Source organism: Colius striatus, chromosome 15, assembly GCF_028858725.1.
Source record: "Colius striatus isolate bColStr4 chromosome 15, bColStr4.1.hap1, whole genome shotgun sequence".
In the NCBI taxonomy this organism is placed as follows: domain Eukaryota; kingdom Metazoa; phylum Chordata; class Aves; order Coliiformes; family Coliidae; genus Colius; species Colius striatus.
In genome coordinates, this window is record NC_084773.1 from 21866696 (window position 1) to 21891786 (window position 25091).

The following is a 25091-nucleotide window of genomic DNA, read 5'->3' on the forward strand; positions in this document are numbered from 1 at the left end:
CTAATGGTCAGATTAGTTTCATTTTCCCCTCACTTTACCACTGAACACAATAAGCCAGATGCCTGCTGGTAGAAGTCAGAGTAACTCAGTTTGCCCTTGATGGAATTAACTTGAGCTAGCTCCACGTGAAAAAATACCCCAATCACCTTTCCCCCCCCAGGTCCCTGCCCAGGGGGTGCTGGGGAGAACAGGGCATGGGAGGAAAAAGGGCCCAAAGCCCCCTTCACACCCCAGGGAGCAGGGAAAGGGCTCACTGGCTAACGAAGCCTGAATAAGCCATTTAGCAAGCGGATGCTGCCGAGCGTCCAGACCCGAGGTGACCCTCATCTAATGCAGCAAATGACCACTGGAAAATGGGAGTCACAGCCTGAACCTGCAGCTTCAGAAAGGCCATAAACCAACAGCACCGTGGTGTGAGAGCGCGAGGGAGATGATTTCCCTCACTGAATGGCTCGTGGTGCCATGAAAGCTGCCATTTCCACGCTGTGTTCATGCTGCTCACCGCCCAAGCGGGAATCTCAGGGGGAATCTGACTCACACGGCTGAAAAATTCCTCCCCGTGCTCCTGACTTGCAACAGCAAACCTGAAACTGGCCCTTGATGAGATCCTCTCCTGACTTGTATGGGATACTCGGTTCAAATTCTGGCAAGACTCTTCTGGAGAGCTGAGTCACCAGAAGCAAACAGCCTTCCAGAGGCTCTCTGCAGCCTGTTAAACATGCCACGTCTTCATGGGAAATTAAACATCTCTGTAATGACTGCAGCTTCCACAGGTGCACGGGCGTCAGCAGCATGGAGCAGGGGGCTATCTTCCAACAACAGCAAACCCTTCCTTCCTTCCATGCCTTTCTGCAGCTCCAAAACCTCGTCAGGGCTGCACCCTGCCTGCAGGAACTGCACTGGGGAGGGGGTTGGTGATGGGAGGGCCCCCCAAAGCCCTTCCCCAGGCACCCGCAGTGCTCCAAGAGCCAGGCCTGGCTGGCCCAGCTGCCTGCCCACATGTTGCCCTTTGGTTTCTGGGTGTCTTTTCCCAGCCATCAAATCACATCCTTAATAAAATGGGGTTGAGCAACTTCTGAAAGAAAAGCACGTTCCACACCACCACACGTATTCAGCCATGGCTGAGAAACAACAGCACTGAGAAAGCAGCTCCCTGCCAGAGACAGCCTCTGAGCGGCTGCCAGAGGCAAAACAGGTCACTGGGTGAAAGTCAGTTTCAATAGTCAAACAATTGACACAATAGCTCTCATTATCAATTATTATTCCACAAAGCCAAAACCCATCTCAAAGATACGCTGGGTCTATAAACAAGTTCAGACACGTTTCCCTAATTTCACTGGTAAGCCAAAGCTTCATTAAAGCCTGTGAAAGCTGTTGGTTAAGTGTCTACAAATCAGACATTGTAAGAACATTTTTAAGAAACCTCTTCTCAGGTTTCCAATCACCAAACCCAAAGGGAAGGCTGCAGAGGAGCACTGGGGAAGGATGGCCCACGCAGAGCCTTTGTGCTGTCCCAGCCCTGGTTTGGTAGCAGCAACCACCTCTGCTGAGATGGAACGTCAGTTCCTCACCACTGTGCCTCTCACTCAGAACCAAACACCTCCTTCCCCGCCCCTGGGTGCAAAAAGCCATAAAAGCTCCTGTTCCCACAAACAACAGGCAAAAGCGAGACTTCTCTTCCAGGTGAGTGCCTGTGCCCAGCTCTGCCGGCAGCTCCGCGGTGCTGCTGAACAGCTCAGCCATGGTTTCATGGGCTCGCCACGCTGTGTATCCACCACCAAGTGCTACTGAGTGGCTGCCAGGCGGCTGCTCCGCAGCTGAACACACGGCTGTCTGGTCTGTCCATGTGGCTTCTTTACGAGCACATTCGCTAATGAAGCATTTCCTTTGTGGCAGCCGCTCCCCACAGACAGCCGGGGCGCAGCTCCTGCCGCAGCCACAGTTTGGCTTTGGGCTCCACCAAAGCCCTGGCAGGCCCGTGGCTGCAGCAACCAGCCCAACAATGGAGCAGTCACCATGCCCTGGGCCCTCTCAACCTGGAAAGGTATTTGCAGGGATCTTTCTGAGGACAAGGTGACAGTTTCATGAGCAAGATGATCATTGAGCAGAGAATGGGTGTAGGAAACGTCTTTGGTTTTATGATTATTGACCATTACTTGCGAGTCATTTCCTTTGCAGTCACCAGGAGCTGCCCTGAATCCAACACGCCTCGTTCAGCTGCTGCTTTAGCCACTGATGTTATCCGCATCTGGGAGGCTTTTTAGTGACTTATCTTTCCAGTGCTGCTGCAAGAAACGCTTGACTGCTCCATTTGGTGCCATTCACAACAGCAGCTGAATCACACATATTCATTTCACTGAAGCTGATTATTGCTGATTTATTTGTAACTAATGTGCAATGGCTTTCCAAATGCCTGAGACAGCAGTGGGGAGGCTGCAGGTCACCTCCCTGGGCAGCAGTGTGGGGAAGCCCCTGGGAGGGGTGGTGGGTGCTGCCCACCAGCAGAAGCTTTCCTCCAGCAGCTCACCGAAGGGCAGCCGGCGCTGGCCGGTGCAGCACATCAGCCACTGCCATCCCCACAGCCCGACTGCAACACTCTGCTTTCACCCCACAGCCCGGGCACAATCCTGGAACTGTGCCTTGGCTTGGTACAAGTGGTGTGTGAGTGCAGGGGAAGCACAGCTGCCCAGCTGCAGTCAGCACACACCACTGGCAACAAGGAGACATCAGAAGGTGAAATTAACAAGTCGATTGTCAATTAGGAGCTCATTTAATCTCACACTCTAGAAACTAGAGAAGATTCCTCTGAGCCTCTGTGGGCGTGTGTGCTGGTATGTGCCTCTGAGGAGAGAGGAAAAGTGCTTCCTTTCAGAGGACGGCAGGCACGGTGCTGCAGCTGGAGGCCTCTGCTGTTACCCAGCAATTCCCTTCACTGTCACTTTCCTCCTGCAGCCTCAACATTTCATTTCACTTCTTGAAACAATCCCGAGGGGCACCTGTATGGTAGTTCAGCTTTCCTCATGGATCTGCCTTCACACAACTCTGTGCAAAGCATTCTTCCTGCTAGCAGTGCTGCCACTGACACAATACCATTCGCTGGAAGCTTCACCTTTTCAATTGACCAGTGATAAAACTGTGGCACAACAAAGGATGCAGAGATTTCTCCAACATGACTTAAATCAAGAGATCAAGAGATGCTCTGAAAAGGGAGATTTCAAACTCATTTGAAGTATTTACAGGCAAAAAAATGAAGTGATCTCATCTGCATAAGTTACAGACCTGTGACACTTGAATTGATCCCGCAGCTCAAACACCGGATCGAGATGTAATTTTCCACCCGAACAGGCCAGGCAAATTGGTAATCAGAAACTCCTGTCCCAAGCAGAAGGGGCTGGCAGGCAGGGGCCTCAGCCACGGCCACACAAGCTCCCAGGAGCTGCTCTGTGGAACACCATGTGCTCACCAGCAAAGCGTTGTGCTGTACCCAAAACTGGGCTGAGCTCCGGAAACAGCAGCAGATAAAGCTGTGCTTCACACACAGCCTGTGTGACGGGGGGAAATGGTGAGTGAACAGCGACACGATGCAAACCTGCTGGCAGCAGAGATGAGAAGGTACCCAAATAGTCACCTACACGCCCCGCTGCAATGCTCTGGGGAGCTGGATCGCCTCAGCAGAGCAGCCCCGTGTCAGTGCTCACACCGGCAACACTCACCCCGCGCTGCACACAGAGGGACAGACAGAGCGGGTAACACGGGCAGTGAAACACACGCCCTTTGGGATGAATCCACCACAACTCACATGCTTTGGTCTTCTCCCTAAAAAGATGGCAGGTTTCAGCTCATCTGTCTCATTCTTGTCTAAATTTCTTAAGAGAAAGTCCCAGCTTGGTAGAAAAGCTGATGCCCAAGCAGCTGATCATGGTGCAACATCCTATTCCACAGCATCCCAGAATGGTGAGGGCTGGAAGAGCCCTGCAGAGCTCCTCCAGCCCAACCTGCTAAAGCAGGTTCCCTTCAACCAGGGGGCACAGGAACCTGTCCAGGTGGGTTTGGAAAGCTCCTGAGAAGCAGCCTCCACACCCTCCCTGGGCAGTACTCCCAGGCTCACTGTCTGCTCACCACTCCCATCTGCTGAGGGGTGCTGGGACATGCTGGAGGGGGAGGGTGTTTAAGTGCGTTTCTGCCTGCACTGTCTGGTATCGTGGCTGGCATTTAGGCTCCAAACCTTCAGGGAGTTATGGAAAAGGTCAAGCTCTGAGAAACATTTCAGGCTTTTTTTCTTTCTTTCTTTTAAAGGCACCTCTGGAGCTGGTTGGGAAGGAGGCTGGGCTTCAAGGCTTCCTCTTTCTGAGCTGTATTCCAGCAGGCACAAAACATCCCTTTCTAACAGCCACACGGGAAGGTCACCTTCCAGAAGGTACCAGGTGGCCAGCCCTGGTTCCCACCAGCCAAACACACGGCACAGACACTGGCTGTGAGCTACTAAACCATAGGCTCAAATGAACGACAGCTCTTCGCATCAGAACAGCAAACAGACCAACAAGGGGGTATTTGGCAGCTCACTAAACCCAAAGAACAACCCCATCACTCCCCTCAGTACATGGTCCCCACAGTGACCCTGCACAGTGCTGCCACTGCAGCCGCATCCCGTGCCCGAAGCCACGGCCCCAAAAGGCCCCACAGCTGGCTCTGGCTCAAACCCGATCCAAACCCTCCCCAAGCCACAGCAGCCCCGTGTCCAGCAGAAACGCTGGCACCACATTCTGGTCCTATTTTCAGGGCTCACGAGCTGTTGTCCAGACCCTCCCTGCCAGGAGGTGCCTCAAGGACTGCAAAAGGAGACACGAGGCATTATGCTAACCAGCAGAGGTCAGCTGGGAATGCAGAGCAGACGCCTTAACTCAAGGCAAAAATGGTTTGAGATGGGTCACCAGGAGCCTAGAAACAGTGCTGGGTCCTTTGTGATCCCAACATACACCTGAAACAGGAGAATTCACAGAGGAAAAAAAGTAAAACGTGCTTGCAGGATTGTTGCATCACAGTGGAGCCTTTCACTCATCAACGTTAATATCCTGGAGTTTACACATGATATTGTATTTTATCTTATGGTTCCAACAAGTGACTGAAAGCTGCCTGGACTTAAGGGGTTTTCTCAGGGAAAGGCATATTGCAGTGCAGTGTTCTGAGTAACGAGCTTTGGCAAAACAGTAAAACCAGAGTGAAATCTTAATTAAATTCTGCTTATTGCAAGCAGGAGCCTGGATGGATTATTTCCATGTGCTTTATTACACCAGGCAGCTGTTGGGGGCAGGACAGAAAGCCCAGCCGGGCGTCCCTGGCTGCGTGGGAGCAGAGGGGCTGGGATCTGCTCCCACCCCTGGCCCATTCCCACCCAAAGTCATCAGAGCTGCTGCAGCATTCCCACCTGGCAGAGCACTGTGTGCTCCCAGCCACCTCTGCTCCCACACTCATCAGAGCTGCTGCAGCATTCCCAGTCGGCAGAGCACCGTGTGCTCCCAGCCACCTCTGCTCCCAAACTCATCACAGCCATGCCAGTGCCAAAGCCCTGTCAAGGCCCTGCCTGTGCCTGCCAAGCTCTCACTCCCCCGGCACCCCAGCTTTGTTTTCGTGGCGTTTGCGGGGCTGAGAGGGCTGTGAGTTGTACTTGGTGCTGTCTGTCCCCTCAGGACTGTGCTCCTCTGGTGAGGACAGAGTGCACCCTCCCAGTTCCTCCTTTCCCCCTGTGCTTCTGACGCCCTTTTCTGCACCTGACAGTGGGCAGCATACTCACATCAAACAAAATGAAGTGCTAAGTCAGATATCATTAAACAGCAAGGATAAAAACCTCCCAGAGATACTCAGCAGCTGCTGGAAACTGACCTACAGGAATTTCAGACACATGGACCGTTGCACACACAAACATTTTTACCCCTCTCTGGCAAACTGCATGGAGTTTAAATGTCTTACATTAATTGCTGTAACTAAAAGCAGAACAATCACTCTCTTTCAAAAGGTTTGCTATTAGTAAACACACAAAATCAGCTTCTGATTTTTCCTCTGTGTCTACTTACCTCCCTGGACTGCCTGCAGTTCACACTCAGCACAGATTCAGTCAGTTCTGGACAAAACCATGGCCTGCAGAGGGGGATTTTTGAAAGCAAAATGCCATGTCCCAGTTACAGCTGTAGTCCAAAGGCAAGGGACACACAACCCTCGATCTTAAGAAGAAGCTGTGTTTGCAGCTTTCAGTGACAGACTATGACCAAAGCTGCAGGGCTCAGCAAGAACATATTTTGGCATGCCACGTACTTTGCCCATGAGCTGTATTATTAAAAGCCTCCACTGTTCTCCGGGCTTGCTTTAATTTTCGTGTATTGCTTTATTTCACCACAAAACTCCACCATCTTCTAGGACAGGTAAGACTTTTTAATGTTAGCATTTAAGGCTGGAACTTAATGTCCAACTACGCTCCCATTTTCTTTCAAACTTAATCCCTTTAAGCTGAAACAATGACACATACTAATGAGTAAAGTTAGAGACAAAAACCCATTTCTGTGCAATTGAAGTCTGCCCCATCCTCAGCTCCCCCTGCACCTGTCCCACTGCCGAGGCTTCTAACTGCAGCCTCTGCCCAACCCCAAGAGAAGTGCTGTTTTAATACAAAGCTTCCACGAGGGCAGAGGGAGGTTCTGAGGGAGTGAGTGGCAGCAAAGCTGGCCCTGCACGCCGCTTCATCCCCACCTGGCAGTCGGTGTCCCGCAGTGCTGCGGCCACAAGCGGTCAGCACGCCGCTCTGCTTATTGTGAGGCAGTTTCGTATCTCTGCAGAAAGCATTTTATTTAGCACCCAGATACACTGGAAGCTGGGAGAAGATGTGTTTCTCAGCACGAGGCCTGCTGCAGGGTGCAAGCCTCACGCAGCATCAGTTCCTCTTCCGCTTGCTCTTGGGAAGCAGCTGGTTGTTACCTGGCACTTGGGGCTGACGCGACTTTCTTTTGTCAACTCTCAGACCCAGGAAACCGCTGCTGAAAAACACAATAGGAAAAGGAAAACAGGGCTTAGAAGATGCTCTAAACATGGCAAATAGCTGAGGCTGTGCTGAGGCGCTGTAAGCGGCGTGCAGACACATGTGTACGTGCCACTGGTGTGAAGACAACTGCACCCACGGACCATCCCGCAGGCGCCCCGGGCACAGGCAGCCCCGCTGCTTCTCCTCATGTCCCCAGGGGCCAGGTTGGGACAGGAAGGAGTGGCAGCAACCCTCCAAATTCCTTGTCCATAAATGAGAAGAGCCCGTGATTACACTAGATCAGAGAAGGTCGCCCCGAGACAGCCTCATCCTCAGCAGCACGGCCACTGCGGGAAGGGCGAGTGGTTCCATCGCGGTTACCCAAGAAGGAAAGCGCCCGGGACTCCCATCTTCCCACAGGCTCTCTTTGCCAGAGGCTCTTCTCATTTATGGACAAAGAATTTTCCACTGGAAACTTAAAGAAGTGTTTTCTTTTTAGTCACAGAGTTAATTTTAAAGAAAAAACAAAAGTTAAACTAGCCATATTTAAATCAGGCAGCTCACTTCCAACATCCAGCCCCAGCTTCAAATTCTTCACAGTGTTGACAGGAAAGATATCATTGGCCCATCAATAGCTATTACTAATTACACATTCCTTGTCAATGCACTCTTTTTTACCATTTGCTAGGATGAACCCGTGCTGCAGGGACTATTCAATTTGGCTTAAATCAGGAATTCGTAACTGAAAATAACAACGGAAAACTCTCCGATGCCCAAGTCCGTGTCTCTGTTGACTGAGGCAGACATATTCCAACAGATTAATAGGAATAACTTGTCTGTTGGGGCTCAGTTCAGCATCAGGACCGAAACAGCTCCCAGAGCTCCGAGACATTAAGCATGTCCGGGCAGGTCAGCACGAGTCCCCGCCCAACAGGATCTGGCCCATTCCTGGGACATACCTGTGGAGCGCAGAAGGAAGAGGTGATACACGTGCAGTGCCCTGCCTGAGCCTCCTCAGTCTCAACCCCACACACCTCCCAGGTGGGATTCTCATCAGCACAGCGGCTGATGGTGAGGGCCGTGCTCTCCCAGTCATACGCTGCGCTCCCTGTTTCCACCCCTGCGTTCAGCCAGCAGACAGGATCACTTGTTCTAACCCAGCAGCAGCTGAGGTTTTAAAAGCTAGTGAAATTAGGTATTAACAAAACATCTTTCTCCGCATGACTTTTTTCTCTGCTGCAGTTCAGTTGTGCACTGGTTAACTGCAATGCAAGCCTAAGGCTGGGCTTTGTGCAGTCTCCAGCACAGGAACGCACTGCGAAAGGCACAGGCTGACTGATGGAAGCATTCACACTTGGGTACACAGATGTTTCCAGAGCACCATGACACAGATGCTTTTGTTCCTTTTAATTGAGCTCTAAAGCAGCTATTTTCAACCCAATCCAAAGGAGCTGTATTCATGTACCCAACTCTTGTCCATGGGCCGTATCTTCCCTTCTAGGTCAGGAATTTGCCTGCCTCCATCCATCTCAGCAGTTGTATGACAGAGCAAAGGACAATTAACCTTGGTGGTTAGGTGGTTATAAGCCTCTGATGAATGACGCAGGAGAGGCACCCACGCTCTTGGGGGACAGAGTAAGATGCATAAACCCTTCTCCAGAGCACATGGCTTTGGCCACTGACAAATGAAGGATCCCAGGTGGGACAGTCGACCCGGCCGATGCAGCCCATTATCTATCAATCATCTTTGCTCTTCCCACCCCAACCAGCAGCCTCACACTTCTCCAGGCTGGCCAAGGAGTAGCTGGAGCTGGGCAGGCAGGCAGTGACAGCAGAGCCCAGGCACCACAGCCCCCACAGGCCCATACAGCGTGTTCTAAAGCTGCAGAATCAAAGTTGCATTTGTCTGTCCTGCTTCATGTTTGCTTTGGCACAGCACCGCTCTGTCTTGGATCAGTATTCTCCCTCCTCCAGTAAATAAAAACCTACACTTGATTACCTATTTAAATCCAAAGAGCATTATCTGAAAGCACTTCCAAATGTCCTTGTAGCTTGTGACGGCAAAGTAAACTCTGCAGAGCAGCCTCTGTCTCGTATCCCGCCAACAAAATAATTACATTTCACTTTCAAGAGTTTGAGGACAACTGATTTTTATTTTTACTGCCATAAATACTTCCACAACCCTGTCTCTATTTATAAGCATTTCACCCACTTCATAGATGACCCGACAGGATCCACTTTCTACTGCTTTTTTATTATATCCAGACTTCGGTCTGTAATCAAGTATCTCACGTTTTCTACCTCTGCTTGGCTGCATTTAAGACAGAATGCAAACATTGGGAAAAAAGAACATTGATTTAAATGAGGAATTAATTATTTTCCATGCAAATAAAAAATTGGAAGAAAAAGGAAGGTGAAAAACTGGGGAAGTTAATTACAACTGTGAGCAACCCAAAGCTTTGCAACCACCAGCAAGGCAGCGAAGACATTGGTCACAGAATTCCTTCCAAGAAACAACAGATTAAAATCAATCTAAAGACCCACCCTGCAAATACTATGTCCTTTGTCTTAACTGGGACGGCTCACATGAATTATAGCTGCTTATGTAAGCTTGGAGAGCACTTAGACAAGGTGCTTGTATAATAGTGGAGCCCAAGCGGGCTGCGAGGCACAAACAGCCCCGATGCCCAGAGGTCACTCCGGCCCCAAGGGCACGGCCAGATGCCTCAGCCACTGTCCCCACAGATCTCATGGACTGCATTAGTCACCACACTTAATGAGCCTTTCAGAAACAAACTAATAACTAATTCTTGGTAAATAACATTTTAAGATGGGCAAAAAGAATCTGTGCCCAGGACGAGCAGTGGTCACTCCAGTGGAGTCCAAACCAGCTTGCACCTTGAAACGCCAGTTCAGAAGAAAACTCAACCAGTACCATGTCTGAGAAAACACGGGAACCCATTCCACTGAAGCAGCATGACAGTTCACTGCCAAAAATATGCTGGTTAATGGGGTTCCACTGTATTATGGGGAACTTGTGGAGGATGCAAGATGCTCACAATGCTGAGAAGCAGAAGTACAGTAGCTGGGCAGGGATGACAGGACACAGAGGGGCACAGACCAGACCACAGCGTTTGTTTTCCACAGAAAGCCCCCCAGGAGAGTCAGCTATAGCAAGGGCTTGGCTGGAATTGTGTCATATGGCACGTTGCTTTCCCCCCCTATGATTTTCTTCTACTCCAGATGAGGCTAGAACAGAAAAACAAGTGGGGAAAAACCCCTCAATTGGTTTTGTTTCCTCTGGAAAAGAGAAGACTGAGGAGAAATGGTAATAGCATTCCAAAGCGTAAACATTCCACTTCCCCTTACTGGGCTTGTACATGTCACTCAGTTTTCAGCAAAGAAACAATGATGGCAATGGGTGAGCACATTAACACCCAGAGGCTGTGGAATCCTCACCACTGACCCAGCAGCCTCTCTCCCACCGTCGCATGTACAGCATTGATGAAGGCACCCAAAAATGACTGAGGGCCTAATCATTGAGCAAAGCCCATCTGAGCTCCCAAGCTCCATCTGATATTACTTTACTGTAGTTTTACAAGGGGTTCTTTTTTGAACCCTGTGACATGACTCACTCTCCTGAAGAGTGAAGGGTACAAAGAGGAAAAAACCAAAATTCACTGAGAAAATCTCTACTGGTTACAAAATGGGCAATCCTATTCACAAAAATATGACTCAGATTTGCATTTCTCCCCAAAACACCACTAAGCAGGCTGATGCTGTCATCTGCAGACACAAAAACGGGTTAAACAAGCAGCTGTTGCCTGGAGGTTTCATTTAACGAGGCAATTTCTGAGCGCAGGGTCCGTGGCAGTGTAATACTAAATGCTCACCAAGCCATGAACCTGCAAAGTCTTGGGCATTTGTACAATCCTATATGCCAGCAAAGTCAACCAAGCTGCTCAGACACAGAGCTGATTCCGTGTGATTCAGATCTTTGTGCCTCACCTGTCAACAGTCACCTGCACAAAGATGCTTGCTCAGGCTCGGGAACTCAATTTGTAGTTGAAGGATTAAAACGTTACTCTGTCTCTGAACTTGCATTCAAAACAACTCCCCTGCCAATAAAAATTACCTTGCCAGTGGCACAGACTAATAAGCGTGGTTCTAAGGAAAAACAGGCAATGATTCAGGCATTCAAGTGAGAGAATGGGAGGCAGAGAACACAGGCAAAAAAGACTTGCTTGGAATGGCTGAGGGCTTTGGTTTGTGGAGCCAGGCAGGGTGAAGTGAATGCCCTCCTCTGAAAGCAGTCACACACCTCCTTGTGCAGGAAGGACATGGCAATGATTGCTTCAGGGCCGTTCAAACAGATTCAGTTCTGGGTTATGTTAATTTTAATGAGGGTGAGAACGTTTTTGTACTCCTGGATTTGATCCCCTGGTCGCATGGTGCCACCAGTATTACAAATGCAAAGCAAATGTACTTGACCTTCTACAGCAATGTGCAAATGTTAGTCCTCTGGTAAGTTAGATCCTTCCCATACCTTAGAGCACCTTTGTAATAATGAGGTTTGCTTGTCCAGGGACAAGAAGATCTCAACTACCCACTACTCTGCCATTTATCCCCAGATAAATGAGAGATCCCAGGTCCAGTCAGTTTCAGCTACAAGGGTAAGCTGTATTTCGCAGACTCCACCAGTCTTTGCTCCTGTTCCTTTGTATAACTACAGAGATTTTCAGTTAATCCAACATTATTCTGTTCCAAGTTTCACTGGAACTGCACACCATCACCTGCACAAATCCCTGCATTTCCCCTCCACCTTTATGTACTTCACTTGGTTACTTCAGGAATCCCTGGAAGATTTCCTGAGTATTTCTTTGCACAGCACTTTGCACAGCTAGACCCACATTTTAAACTTTACCACTATATAACAGAAGGGGATGTTTGCTTTTAAGAAATAAGATGCTAAGCTTTTAAAAACAAGACAGGCTCTTCTCTCTTCCAACAGAAGTAACTCGAAACAGGTGCTGCAATATCAGCACGTTCAGCTTCACGGGGATGTAGGTGAGACTGACAGCAACGCAACTTTAAATGCAACAGGAGATCAGGCTGTCCTCATTGTCCACGCAAATCAGCCAGTCTTTTCTTTTTAAAGAGATATATTCATACTCAAGTGTACCTTAGAACAATGATTTTCAACTGGTCACCTGCAGATTCTTGCAGCGCTCAGGTATTATTTTCCAAGGATCCAAAAGCACTGACCAAACTGTTTCTCCCATTACTGTGGAGATTCTACAAGAACCTGACTTTTCAGAGGCATTTGCTTCTCCTGTAGAAAACACAAAGGATTCTACAAACTGGAAACTACTGACCTAAATCAGTCCCAAGGACATTTCCACTCATACATTCTACTTACTTGTCAGAGGATGCTGAACATGTCTCAGGCTCTTGAAGATCCCTCAGAATGTCTGAACTGGAGCTGAAGGGGAAGATAAAACAGATTTTAGCAACACCTACAGCAAAGCAGGGCTCTACTTAGCCAAGGCAGCAACGCAGATGAGGCAACCAACAAGTTACAGCAATCTTCAGGTGGGTTTGCTCTGTGGTTTGATCACATATTCTGAAGAGAATACAACTGAGCATCGAAAGACAGATTTCATAAAGCTATCTCTTAATTTAAAGCATTCACTCAAAACTTCAATGGATGTTTTTCTTAGACATAGAGGGAGAAAAGGCATCTCAGTGCTTTGGATACTGCCAAGTGAAGTGAATGAGGACTGAATCAAAGTAGATGCATCCCAACTTTTTTTCCTAATCTGCTTGAAAGGATTATTTAGTTTTTCATCTTCACACATACTTTTATGTTCTAACATGAGAAGGAAAACTTTTCTAAGTCAGTATTTATATACTTAGAAAACAACAGGGCAAACAGGTGAGAAACTCCAATATAAAGGGTTTAAGGGGTAACTCAAAATAAAAAAAGAAACTAACAAAACCCACCCTACTTCATGAGTTTCACAGCAATAAATCACCAGCCTGGCTAACAACAGAACCCAGCAACTCCTGTCAATGCTCAGCAAGCCTTCAGCTGCTGCACCGAGTCCACAATATTATCCCAGACTGCTTTTGTAAGAGCAACCATATGAATGCCTGAAGTCTTTATGGTTATTTTGTTCCTTCTAAACACTTAGGCATATTTAAATTGTAAATGTACTTTTAAAGCTTTTGCAGCTGCACAGCACTCAGCAGGCTGGAGGCTGAGCACCACTCACAATGCTGAAGAAAGGGTCCCACTGGGGAAATTAGGGGCTCACCTCAGCTCCCAGAGGAGCCCAGTGCCCCTGGACTCTGTAATCCTAAAGGTCTTTTCCAATCTAAACAATTCTGTGGCGTTGGCAGGCCTCTCCCCAAACCCCAAACTACCCAAGTGATTTCAGATAAAAGAACTGTGTTGAATTTCAGTGAAATGTGAATTCAGTGATCGCATCACTCAGTTATTCAGTTCAATTACTGATAAATAACTCTCCTTGCACGTTCAGGCTCCGTGATAAAAACCACTGCAAAGTTCTCAAGCATATGCCAAATGGCAGGGTTCCAGAAATCAACCAGCACGTTGGAAAATGTTGTTTTCTGGAAATTATCTTTGCAAAAGATGCCTCCAGCTCCAACAGTCTGTACATTACTGCAGAAATCACATCACAAACGAAGTTACACAAACAGTGGAGGGATTGTAGCGTAAACCATGGGACAGCAGCTGGATACTAGTTCTCTTGGATTTACTTTAAAGGTTTTAAAATAAAACTAATCCTCTGTTTGTTAGAGGACAGCAGACATAAATCGTGAAAATGCATCCCCCAAGACATAACTTCATACACAGATACCAGGCTGCTGATGTGCTTGTTCAAAGCTCATACTAAGGAAACCAGCAACAAAACACTGATCCTCTCAGGACAGATTCAAACATGGCAAAGCAGTCAGAGAATCACTGAACAGTGTAGGTTGGAAAAGACCTTTAGGATTATTGAGTCCAACTGTTCCCTCAGTACTGCCACGGTCACCACTAAATCACATCCCTCAGCCCCACAGCTCCATGGCTTTGGGATCCCTCCAGGGATGGGGACTCCACCACGGCTCTGGGCAGCCTGGGACAGGGCTGGGCAACTCCTTCAGGGAATAAATGGTTCCTCATCTCCAATCTAAACCCCCCCTGGGGCAACTTGAGGCTATTCCTCCTGTTGCCTGTTCTCTCCTTTAAAGTAAGATTCAGCAGATGTTACAGTGGCAATAATGACAGAACCACAGAGAGGATTTCAAGAGAGAAATACACTCCCAGATCAGAGAAACCTTGAAAGGACACACACCCCACACACATACACATAGTCATAAACGTAAAATGGAAAGAAGATACCACTGGTGCCATATGGAGGAAACTATTTTGAAACAAAATAGGTTTACAGGTTTTGTGTGCAGTCCTATAAACTCTTCACTGATTCCCCAGGAACTTTCGTGAACTGCTGAATACATCTGTGGAGTTATAAACACTACCCAACAGAGCAGTCCTAACGTGAGAACAAAAGCACCTGAAATTAAAAACACTTATGGGGAAGAACATTTCATCCCTGCACCACCCACCAATGCCAGTGCTCCCAGGGAGCAGAAGAGGCGAAGGCAAAGCCTCCTGCCCTGGCTGGGGCGGAGGGGAGGAAGCCCTGGGACGCAGACGAGGGAGGAGCGTACTGTAGCTTCCCATTTGTTCCTCAAAGCACCAGCTAAATAGGGACACATCTTGGCAATGGAATGGTCTGCTGGATCTGCCACTGCACTCCTAGGTTACAAGCTTGCCTCTTCCCATAGCCTGGGCACAGGCAGCTGTTTAAACTTCTTATTTCAGCACCAAATCCAATATGAAACGTTCAAATGAAAAACATGCTAAACCAGGTCAGAAAAACAGTGGTGGATGGGGAAAGTTTTGAAGTTCAGCATTTTTATTACCCTGAAAATTTTAAGCCCATCAAAAACTTAGTTTTGGTACATGAACTGGAGGCCCAAGGAATGAAGTATCATCATGCTTCTAAATCCTACCCCCATGTTCGACTTACAGGTCAAACAAATGAAAGCAGAGGGAAGACAAGGGTCTATCTGTGTGCTTTCAGTCCCCTAGAACAGAAAAAGAACAGTTTTGATGCCTAAACAGGATGTGCTTCCTTGCCTTGAAAAATGCAGCATTATTATCGTTATCACCAGCTATGTTTGTCATAAGCAAGACAATAAAAGTGAAAAAACTTGGCTCAGAACAATAAGGCAAGTTCATCTCACTAGGAACAATAATGCAAGTTCATCATTTGCCCATGGAATTCACAGGCTATGCCTACCAAATCATTTTAAAGCCCAGCTCAAAATGTCCTCCAACGAGTTTCCACCCCAGCCAATATGGGGAGATGTGCATGGGCTGTCGAGCAGCCCCAGAGCAGCCCCAGCACTGCCCTGCAGCTGTGACTGCGTTGTGACTGAGGACAGATGTACCTAACTGCACAAAACCAGGCTGCAGGTCAGGACTTTTCCAGCTGTAGATAAAAACCCTTTTGTTTCAGAATTTCTTTAAACAACCCATTGTTCCAAGCCAGTTGATCAGTGCAATAGTGCCCTGCAGCCAGTCTCTCTTAAACAATTGCCTGATTTTCAGCTGAAGTAATCATTTACCTTTCTTCCACATGCAGAGAAAAAGAATCCTTTGCAAATTGAAACAGGGAAAAACCAAAAAGCCCCAAACCCTTAAATCTGACAGACAATTGACAGCAATTATCAAACAGCATTTCCAACTGAATTTGTATTTGTAAAGAATCCCTTTTTTCCCCCCAAGGAACAGGCCTCAGCTCTTCTCATCACCGAATTGTTGGCCCTTCAACTGAAGAACTGAACAGCAATGAAAAAGCTACCCCGTGATACATGTTGTTTCTACAAATTTCAGTCTACAGATCACAATTTAGAACTGTTTGGTTAATTCCTTCAGCATTTTCTGCCTTTTCAATAACCTATAGCTCTCTACTTCTACTAAGGCCAGCCAAAGCAAAATGCATCTTCAGGCTTTATTCAGGCTCCAAAGCCAAGACAGTTTCCCACAAGAGATTTTCTGTCCTCTTTTAAAAAGTAAAGGTCACCATTCTGTCACAAGATTTTACATGTCAGTTCCACAAGAGTAATTTTTTATAACAGAACCATTAAAGTTCTGAAACTTGGGTGCTCAAGAAGCAACAGGCTGACAGACAAGGAGACAGAGTGGGGAGAGGGGTCGTTCCCTGTCTCCACATTGAGACAAGTGTGGCTTCAGTGACTCAGACAATTGCCCCACTCTGCCTCGCTCCTCTGCAGGAGCAGGTTTCTTCCAGGCATTTATAGACAATCAACCAGGAGCAAACTATTCTTTCTTGACCATCATTTGGATTTGACTTCTATCCCCCTCCTAAACACACCACCTTAAAATAGAGAGAAAAGAGCTGACGTAAGCGTGAATAATATGTCTTGTTCTAAAAATGAAAGGAGCAAATGTCTCTTTGAATTTGTTTATTTTAAGGAAGATTAAGCTCCTTTTCGGCCTCACTGTGAACAGACAGTGTCCTTTAATCAGTCCATCTTGCTGTGCACTACGTACTTCACTCTGGCACGTGCATTGTGCATTTTTCCCTCAGTGCTGGCATAAGAAATGAGCTACAACCTGTCTCATTTTACCTGTGTCACTTGAAGGTGAATGCCTAGCCACAAGGAGTGAGAGAAAATGGGTTTCTCCACCTTGCAGCCCTGCTTCCACTTTGACTTGTCAGTGCTAAATAGTATGAGCTTGCTGCTGGAGTGGCCCTAAGCCCTATGTAACATCCAAGATAAAGTGCCTACCACAAGGTCCTTCCTCCTTCCCCAGCACCTCCTCTGCAAACCAAGCACCCCTGGCACCACTGAGCATGGCTTCATCTTCCCTCTCCAGACGACAGCAGCTGTGTTGGTTTGGGACCTTCCCCAGGACTTCCCAGGAACGCTCTTGCCAATACTACACCTTACAGAGGTTCCACTGTTTCACTGCTTTTTCTTGACTCTGGCTTCCTTGGCTTCCAGGGGCTTCCTCCAGCTCCAGAGCACACCTTTGAGGCTCTGCCTTTAGACCATCTGCTGGATCCATCTTAACTGCTCTCCTTGGTAGTCTGGCAACAGCTGGGACATCTAGGCTAAAGCACTAGAGAGCACTGGTGTACGATCACTTCCATTTTCAAGGTTTAAAGATGTCCAGAGCCCAAGGCTTTAGAGACTGATGTCCTTCTGGATACATGCCACATATCATCACTTTGCCCCATACACATCTGAGGTCATCAGTTGTTGCTGTTACTGTTTGCAGTGACTTCTCCAGGACTCTCTCCACCATGCCTCACAGTTCTTGGCCATTTGTTACAGCTCATAGTTTTTGGGAGGAAGGTATAAATCAACAACATAGCAGAGAAGTATCACCATCCTTCCACAGTGAACCACGTTTGAGGCCAAAAATCAAGGATAAAACACTTCCGCCATCTAACACTGTAACATACATCATCTCTGAGCCAAAGCAGCTCAAGATTTATTAAGTAAAAAGGGTACTAAAGAACAGAAAGAGGCAGTTATTCCCCTGATCAACACATTCTCATCTGCTTCTCCAGCTGACAGTGACGGACAGCTTAAGGATCAGGACAACACCGTCTTTAAACTCAGACAGCAGCAAGTGCCAGGGAAGAGCTTACACAGCTTTTTCAGCGTTCCCTCCTCTCAACGGTCTCTTTGACAAACTAATGTGTGCTGAGAGCTTTCCAGAGGATTGCTGCCATCCAGTGAACTCCACACTAACTGAAGCACAGCTCTTATTTCTAGCTCTTCTTGTGCTGATGAACTAAAACCCAAATTCTGCAAAACACATAAATCCAAGTGACCAGCTGAATTCAGACCTTAGATCCTGATCAATAGCTGCTAAACTCGATACCAAAAAGCCCCACTCAGTGATGATGGCCCTTACTCGGGCATGAATCTCACCTGGCAGCTGCTGCCTCTGCTCTGTGTATCCCAAAGGCAGAGATTTACACAAGCTGCACACGCTGCACTTTTCCACCAGCATTAAGTCACCCTGTTTCAGTGTACACCCGAGTACCTCACACAAGACCAACAACGCAGGTTGTCTGTGGTCACAGGCCACTCTAGCCCTCAGCAACTGACATTTTCTTCTAACACAAAGTTTTAAAGAGAAATAACTTGTTTCAAAACCTGAATATTACCCCCATTATATAAAATACCTTTAATAGGACATTTCCTCTACTTAGCTCACTGACTGGCTTATCTTTGTCCCATCAAGTTTCTTTTCTGATTTTCCTATTGTTTAAGTATTTGCCTAAAATTTGGCTTCAGTCCCAGAGAGTAAAAGAATGTAATGGGACCATTTGTATGGAGCACTGAAGCTCTGTGAAAGCTTTACATATGACTTCACAGCTTCACAAAATTACCCTTTACAAGTCACAGCTTTGTTTTGGTGTTTATCTGTGGTGCACATTTTGCAGCCTTGGTGGGATCATCAACTTCTGCAGAGACCCAACCCATCTGGGTCAGTGCTGCAGCCTCCATGCACAGCCTCTATCTTTCCAGACAGTGTCAAATTTTCCTTTTCTCAATTAAAGCATCAACTTTTAAGTACTATCAGCACACCAGTGACTGTCCTACAATGCAGGAATTTCTAATATTGACCAACTCTTCCTTTAGCAAATATGATCAGACTGACAAAAGACAGAATGTCTTATGGAAGAGAAAACATCATTAATTTACTTGCAGCACCTTTTTACTGAGCAAACATTTCAGCTCTCTGACTTCATGACTGTTCTGTTGCATCCTATATGCTGCTCAAAATCCTCATTTTCTTTTAATCCATGGTAACATCAGCCCTTCCTTTAGAAGTGCTCTCTTCAAAAAAAACAGCATACAGATCTGGACTGCCAAATATATTTCAAGTTTTGACATTTCAATGTGAAACACATTTACCCTTCTCAAAGGATATCCTCTTATTATCAGAAATAAAACACAAGCCTCAGAAAATCATTACTTGGTACAATAGCACAACACTACTTAAAGCCTCAAGATCTAAATCATTCTTTTTTGATTTGTGCTATGTTTATTTCACTTCAATTAACAAAACATTAACCTCATGGTAACCAGAGTGTGACAAAACACATCTGTTTTGTGAAGTCTATATTACTACACCTACTTTTTACAGTCCCTGAAAATCTTGTCATAACGCAGGTCTGTTTAGTTTCTGCCAGAAAGGTGGGCAGCACGCTGGGGTCACAAGCCTCAGAGCAACACAGAGCCTGCAGTCCAAGGGTCTGGGATGCCAGAGCTGCTGGTGATTCAGTGTGGCTATCAGGAGCAGAAACAGTAAAGGCAAAAGGCACTTTCATTCTTTTCAGTAAGTGCTCCTCCACACATCAGTACTTGGAGAGAGGTGATCCCTGTAACCTTTGTTTCTTTGCAGAGGAACACACTGTAGTGTTCCTCAGAAAGATGCTGTTTGGCACAAGAGACACTGAGAGCAAACAAGAGGGGCCACAAGGCATTGACTCTCACTTTAGCTGGCACTGTATTATTATTGCTGTTTTCACCTCTTTTTTATCAGAGTATAAAAGCAGGGTGGAAGTGAAGGGTGAGAATCTACAGTGTGCAATGTCCTGAGCACACTCCAGAGCCCAAGTGCCAACCAGTTGAGTTTAATACCCACTGTAACGGGGGGTGGGAACAGGACATCAAAAACACCCAACAAAGCATAAAAACCCACCACTTTGTTGCACTTCTCCAACACTGCAGTAGCCAGCTTTAAGGTTAAGCAAACTGCCCTATACTTAAACAAATCAAAAACACCACACATCCAAACCAGGGGATATGCACAAAATAGCAGAGTGAAGAGAAAATCCCAGAGAGATTCTGAACAAACAATTCTGTGCAGCCACAAGCAGTCCCGTTCCCGTTCCATGGGAGCTGAATTTAAGAGTAAGCCACAGGAAGCTATTAAGCATGCTTTTTAAACAAGAAAGCCCAAATAACTGCACTGCATACCCAGTGGTCTGCACAACTGAGACACTCTGGGTGTGATTCAACAAGTCTATGGAAATATTGCCTTTGGAGAGAGTAAATGCATAAAAAGGAGGAATAAACAACCCTGTCTTGAGCCAGACACAATGCAAACAAATGCACCCTTCCCAACAAAATCTGCCAGCTGGTTCATGAAGGCACAAATCTGGTTCATGAAAGCAAATTCAGATCCTTAGTACCTGCCACAAGCTGACATCCTGTAGCAGCAAACCTTACAGTCTCACTGTCATACAGACTTAAAGTAGATACACACCAGCTTGCAGACAGGAAAATGCAAAGAATAAAAGTTTAACTTTGATATCAAAGGCCATGGGGAGAATCATTCATAACCTCATTTATACATCAAACTGGCATTGAAACAGACATTTAACGATACCTTGGCTGAGCTAGTATAAGCCCTTTGTACCTCCCAACAACTCACTCTGCAAGATTAAATCTCAAACTTCTCCAAGGTTCTCAATGCCAAGAGGTTAATTTGCAATAAAAAACTAAATGAGGTGAAATAGGGAAGAACAGGAACACCTCACTTCAACTCTGGATGAAGAGCCAAGCTGAAGGCATTTGTCAGAGATCGAGGGCAATGGCAGCAGCAGGCAGAGCGAGGATGAGGCAGCCCATGGATCAGCAGCGTGTTGGCACCTTGCAGGGAGCCAGCCCTGCCTCGGCCCGGGCAGACCTGCTGCCCAGCTCCTGCCACCACCCAGGCCCAAACCCAACCCAACAGCAGGGCCCTGCTGCCACGTGCCGGCCCAGACCGCTGGCAGCAGTGCAGTGGCCGTGGCCCAAGCTGCAAACACGAACGCTGAGGCTTCAGGCACATAAAACTAGTCTATAGAACAAAGCCACAGAGGCAGTTTCTTCCCTTCAACGTGAGAGCTGAGGAGTTGTTCTCCCAGGCCCGTTTCATCCTTCAGTACAGGTCCTGAGTGGAGCAGCTTTGAGAAGAAACAGTCACAGCCCAGTACGGATCACTGAGCCCACCACCACCGAGGGGACAAGATCACTGCACACAGTATGCATGATGCTTTATTCCAACTAATTGCCTGCGCCATGCGCTTTTATCTGCTAACACCAGCACCTCCTTTCACTGCACCCTGTGCCCGCCTCTTCTGTACCCTCCACCTCTCGCGTTACAGCCCGAGATCTTCCAGACGCCTACAACGAGCATGCTGCTCCACACCAAGCCAGTTCTGACCCCCTTCATTCTTCTAAGAGGCTGAGCGAGCTGGGACTGTTTAGCTTTCAGCAGAGAAGGCTTAGGGGAATTTTATCTATGTGTAACAACACCTGATAGGAAGGAGCAAAGACAGCAGTCCCTTCTCAGTGGCATCCAGTGACAGAACCAGACAACAGGCACAAAGAAGCACGGGAAATTCCCTCAAAACATAGGAAAAAGTCTTTGTACCATGGGATGGTCAAAGGCTGCAGCAGGCTGCGCAGAGAGCACATGAAGTCTCCATCCCTGGAGATACTAAAACCCGACTGCGTAAGTTCCTGAGCAGCTGTTCCAGCAGAGCTGGACTCATTGATCTCCAGAGGGTCACCCAGGCTCTGTGATTCAGTGTGTCCTACTGACATCTGTGGATTCTGCTCTGAGGACCACTGATACTCAAATACCAGGTATTCGAGTGTGCAGGTCTCTTCATGAGCCCAGAGCACTGGACCCTACTTTGAAAGAAATTACTGAGGTAACAGTTACCTGCACCACAGGGAAGGAAAAACTATGATCAGACATCCTGAGAAACTTAGATAAAACTAGTACAATCTTAATACATTTGTTACACATTAAACAGCAAATACAACAATATGCTATGTTGATAACAATTCAGGCAGAAAAACACATAAAAAGAGGGGAAAGGCCACTGGGAGAGGAACGTCTTTATTGTGAAGCCAAACAAAAATGTAATGACGTTTTGAAACAGCAACACAGACCTTTTCTGCCTCCACATAAGTGATCTGCCCTGCCAGCATATTGCTGTTTACAGACAAATGTTTACTGTGTGCTCCCATTTAGCTCAAGTAAATGGAAACAGGCGGCAAAACCTGATCAGATAAAACAAAGACATTTAAAATTTGATGCTCTCTAATCCCCTGAGTTGATGTCCTCTTTTCTGTGCCTTCCTAGACTTTCAGTCACCATTTACCTGTGTGAAAGGCAGCATCTTTAATCCCCATGCTGACTCACAAAAACTTCGTGAGCCAACATGGATTCAGAAAAAAATTTCAGTTAAACTTTTCAACAACTAAAATGTTCTTTTAATAAACAACGATGAAGCCAAGCACTATATTATTCTTCATGTCTGCAGCAGGAGGAGGAATAAACACATACTATGGGTGTAATGAAGCAATGATACTTGTAGTTCAGCTATTGACCTTCAGCTACTTCCCCTGATTATCTCCCACTTCCAAACAAAGGAAACCTTTTCTCTCCCTAGTAATACAGATCTGCAAAGGGTTCCTTCTCCTCTCATTTCTGTTATTCACACAATAGCAAGATTGTTTTCAAGATTTCAGCAGGAGGGTTGGCCTAGATGACCTCTAAAGGTCCCTTCCAACCCCCACCATTCTATGATTCAGGGATTCTGTGATTAGCTGTCTTGTTTGTACACACATAGCAAAAAACAGTTATTCTCTATTTGTTTTCAGTAATATTTTCAGTTTTCTTCAAGAAACTGTGGCCACAGCAACCAGTATTGCAATAAGGTGTTTATCTAAGCATTCTTCACTATCATCTTTGAATTGATCAGGAGTAGACAGCAAATCATGATCCATGAAGTATTTAATAAGCAGATGCACACACAAAAACCAGATAGATCGTATCAGCAATAACTGAGTCTCCTTCCAATAAAATTACCATTGAACTATCAAAAATCATAAAAACCTTACATAACTTAGAAAGCCTCTCTTGATCCTTCATTTTCTGAAACCAAATAAGGCGGTTTTAGGAAGCAAAACGAAATGCATGAAGACAAGAAAGTGCATGGCTGTCAGGACCTCGAGGTTCAGTGGCATTCTGACACTGTCTGCAAATGTAAAATCTATTTCTTACATCAATACTCCAAGAGTCTTTAACAGACTTCAGTTGTATCAATTTTTGGACCTCTCTAAATAAAACCTCAAACAGAAGAGCCCATGATGCAGTGGAAGGGAAACGCCAAACCAATCCTGATTCCACAGCCATGCTGCTCACTCCCCTGTATCCAAGGGAACATTCACACTGTCACTCCTTTGTCAAGTCATGACAAAACTATTACGTGAATACCCAAAGTATTTCCGCTCCATCCCTCAAGCAACTGAGCAGACAGAAACACAGAGGAGAGTGGCCCAGCACCCACACACCATGAAGCAGGACACACATATTGCTCGAGGTTACTGGCAAAAGTTTTTCTGTGTTTGGTCCAATCTGGTACAAACCAAGGAGAACACACTCTTCCTCACTAACCTGCTTGTTGATTCAGATGACAGTGGGAATTCAGGAGAGGCTGATCTCTGGACTTCCTCTGAGGAAGGAGATTCACTTCTTTTGCCATGAGGAGTTTCTGTTTTGAGCATCTGGGCGTTTCCAAGGACAGTAGCTGCATCACACTCTTCCCTATGGTCTACCAAGAAGAAAGGCAGAGATCAGCAGGAATGACAAAGCAAAATAGTATTGTTCAAGTTTTTGCATCCTGGAGATAGGCTTTAAGAAAAAATGAAGGTGTAACTACTTAAATACCAACGTCTCATTCCCACTTACTTTCTCCTTCAAACTCTCAGTTTCAGACCTTTAGTGTCTCCTCCAGCACAGTAAATGAAATAAACAACCCACCCTCTAAGAACCAGAGATGGAAACAGAAATGTTTCATTGTTATGAGTTTCACACATAGTCAAGGAAAGAAATAAAGGGTAATGATATTTGTCACATTTCATAAGGTGAAGCTAATTCAGAAATTAGCACACTTAATGAGACAGCACTGTTCACTGCTTCTTGCTACCAATATACTCCATCTACTGCACGAGGCAGTTTGATGGCTTTGAAGTTTTACAGATCGAGTTAATAGGCTTGTTTTCAATAGGAAAAGCATCACTATGTATTTTCTTACCCATCCAAGAAAGACAATGTCAAGCTAGATAGAGAAATCATTTGTAGAAAATATACATCAGGCAAATTGCAAAGCTATTCCATTCTTTTTGAGCCAAGTGCTTTTATCTCTAAAAAGATGAACAGTTCTCTGAAAAGTTACCTTCTACCTCTCCAAAAGATAAAACAAATCAACTAGAAAGGATAGTATGGGAAGAGAAACTACTCTTATGCCATATCCACACATATTTTTTCAAATGAGTGAGTTACTTAACCAGAAAGTTGCACAGGACATTAAAACCACACTGAGACTCATATCATTAATAACCCTTCTCATGGCTGTTCACAGCAATGTTCTGTACACTCTCATGAGCCAAGTGATGTTCCTCCTCAAACCACTTTGCCCTTGCTATCCTTCCAGACATGATTTTGACAGAAACGGCAAAACAGAACTGCAATTAGAGTGAGGAGGAGCGATAGTCTTTGAATTCAGCTGCAGCTTGCCCTTTCACTGCTGCTAAAATGCACAATTAAATATCGAGATCATATTTTTGTCTCTCAAAAACAACCAGCAGATTACAGTGAGTCAGTTGTCCACTAATGAAATAGAACTCTGAAATGAACAGGTTAAAAATAGCAAAGGCCTGTGCAACAACCAACCCAGAATGTATCCCATTCTTACCCTGCTTCCCCTGAGGCAAAGCAAAAGCCTGTGTTTGAAGGTGGTAAAATACAAAGATTGGAAATCAGACGTTTCCAGCTTAAAGATGCAAATGGAGATGATGGAAATCAGCAAGGGATGACTTAAATATCACCACAACCAGAGTAAGACTTTCAGAAAGGTTTAAATTACATCAACCAACAGTATAGCAGAGGGTA

At 46.3% G+C, this 25091-nt stretch overlaps 1 protein-coding gene across 3 annotated transcripts in view; it reads right to left on the reverse strand.

Moving 5' to 3' along the window:
- Positions 1-6359: 6359 nt before the first annotated feature.
- Positions 6360-25091, reverse strand: part of RAD18 (RAD18 E3 ubiquitin protein ligase) — a 43114-nt gene continuing 24382 nt past the window's right edge. Inside the window, exons 11-13 of one of the 3 annotated variants that reach the window (XM_062008387.1) lie at positions 23595-23751; positions 12429-12491; positions 6360-7022 (exon numbers count right to left, since the gene is read on the reverse strand). In XM_062008387.1, the coding sequence (XP_061864371.1) occupies positions 6923-7022; positions 12429-12491; positions 23595-23751 (320 nt within the window). In that variant the 3' untranslated portion in view covers positions 6360-6922. Of the gene's footprint in view, positions 7026-12160; positions 12342-12428; positions 12492-23594; positions 23752-25091 lie in introns of those variants that run through there. The other 2 variants (XM_062008386.1, XM_062008388.1) reach the window with 2 other exon arrangements.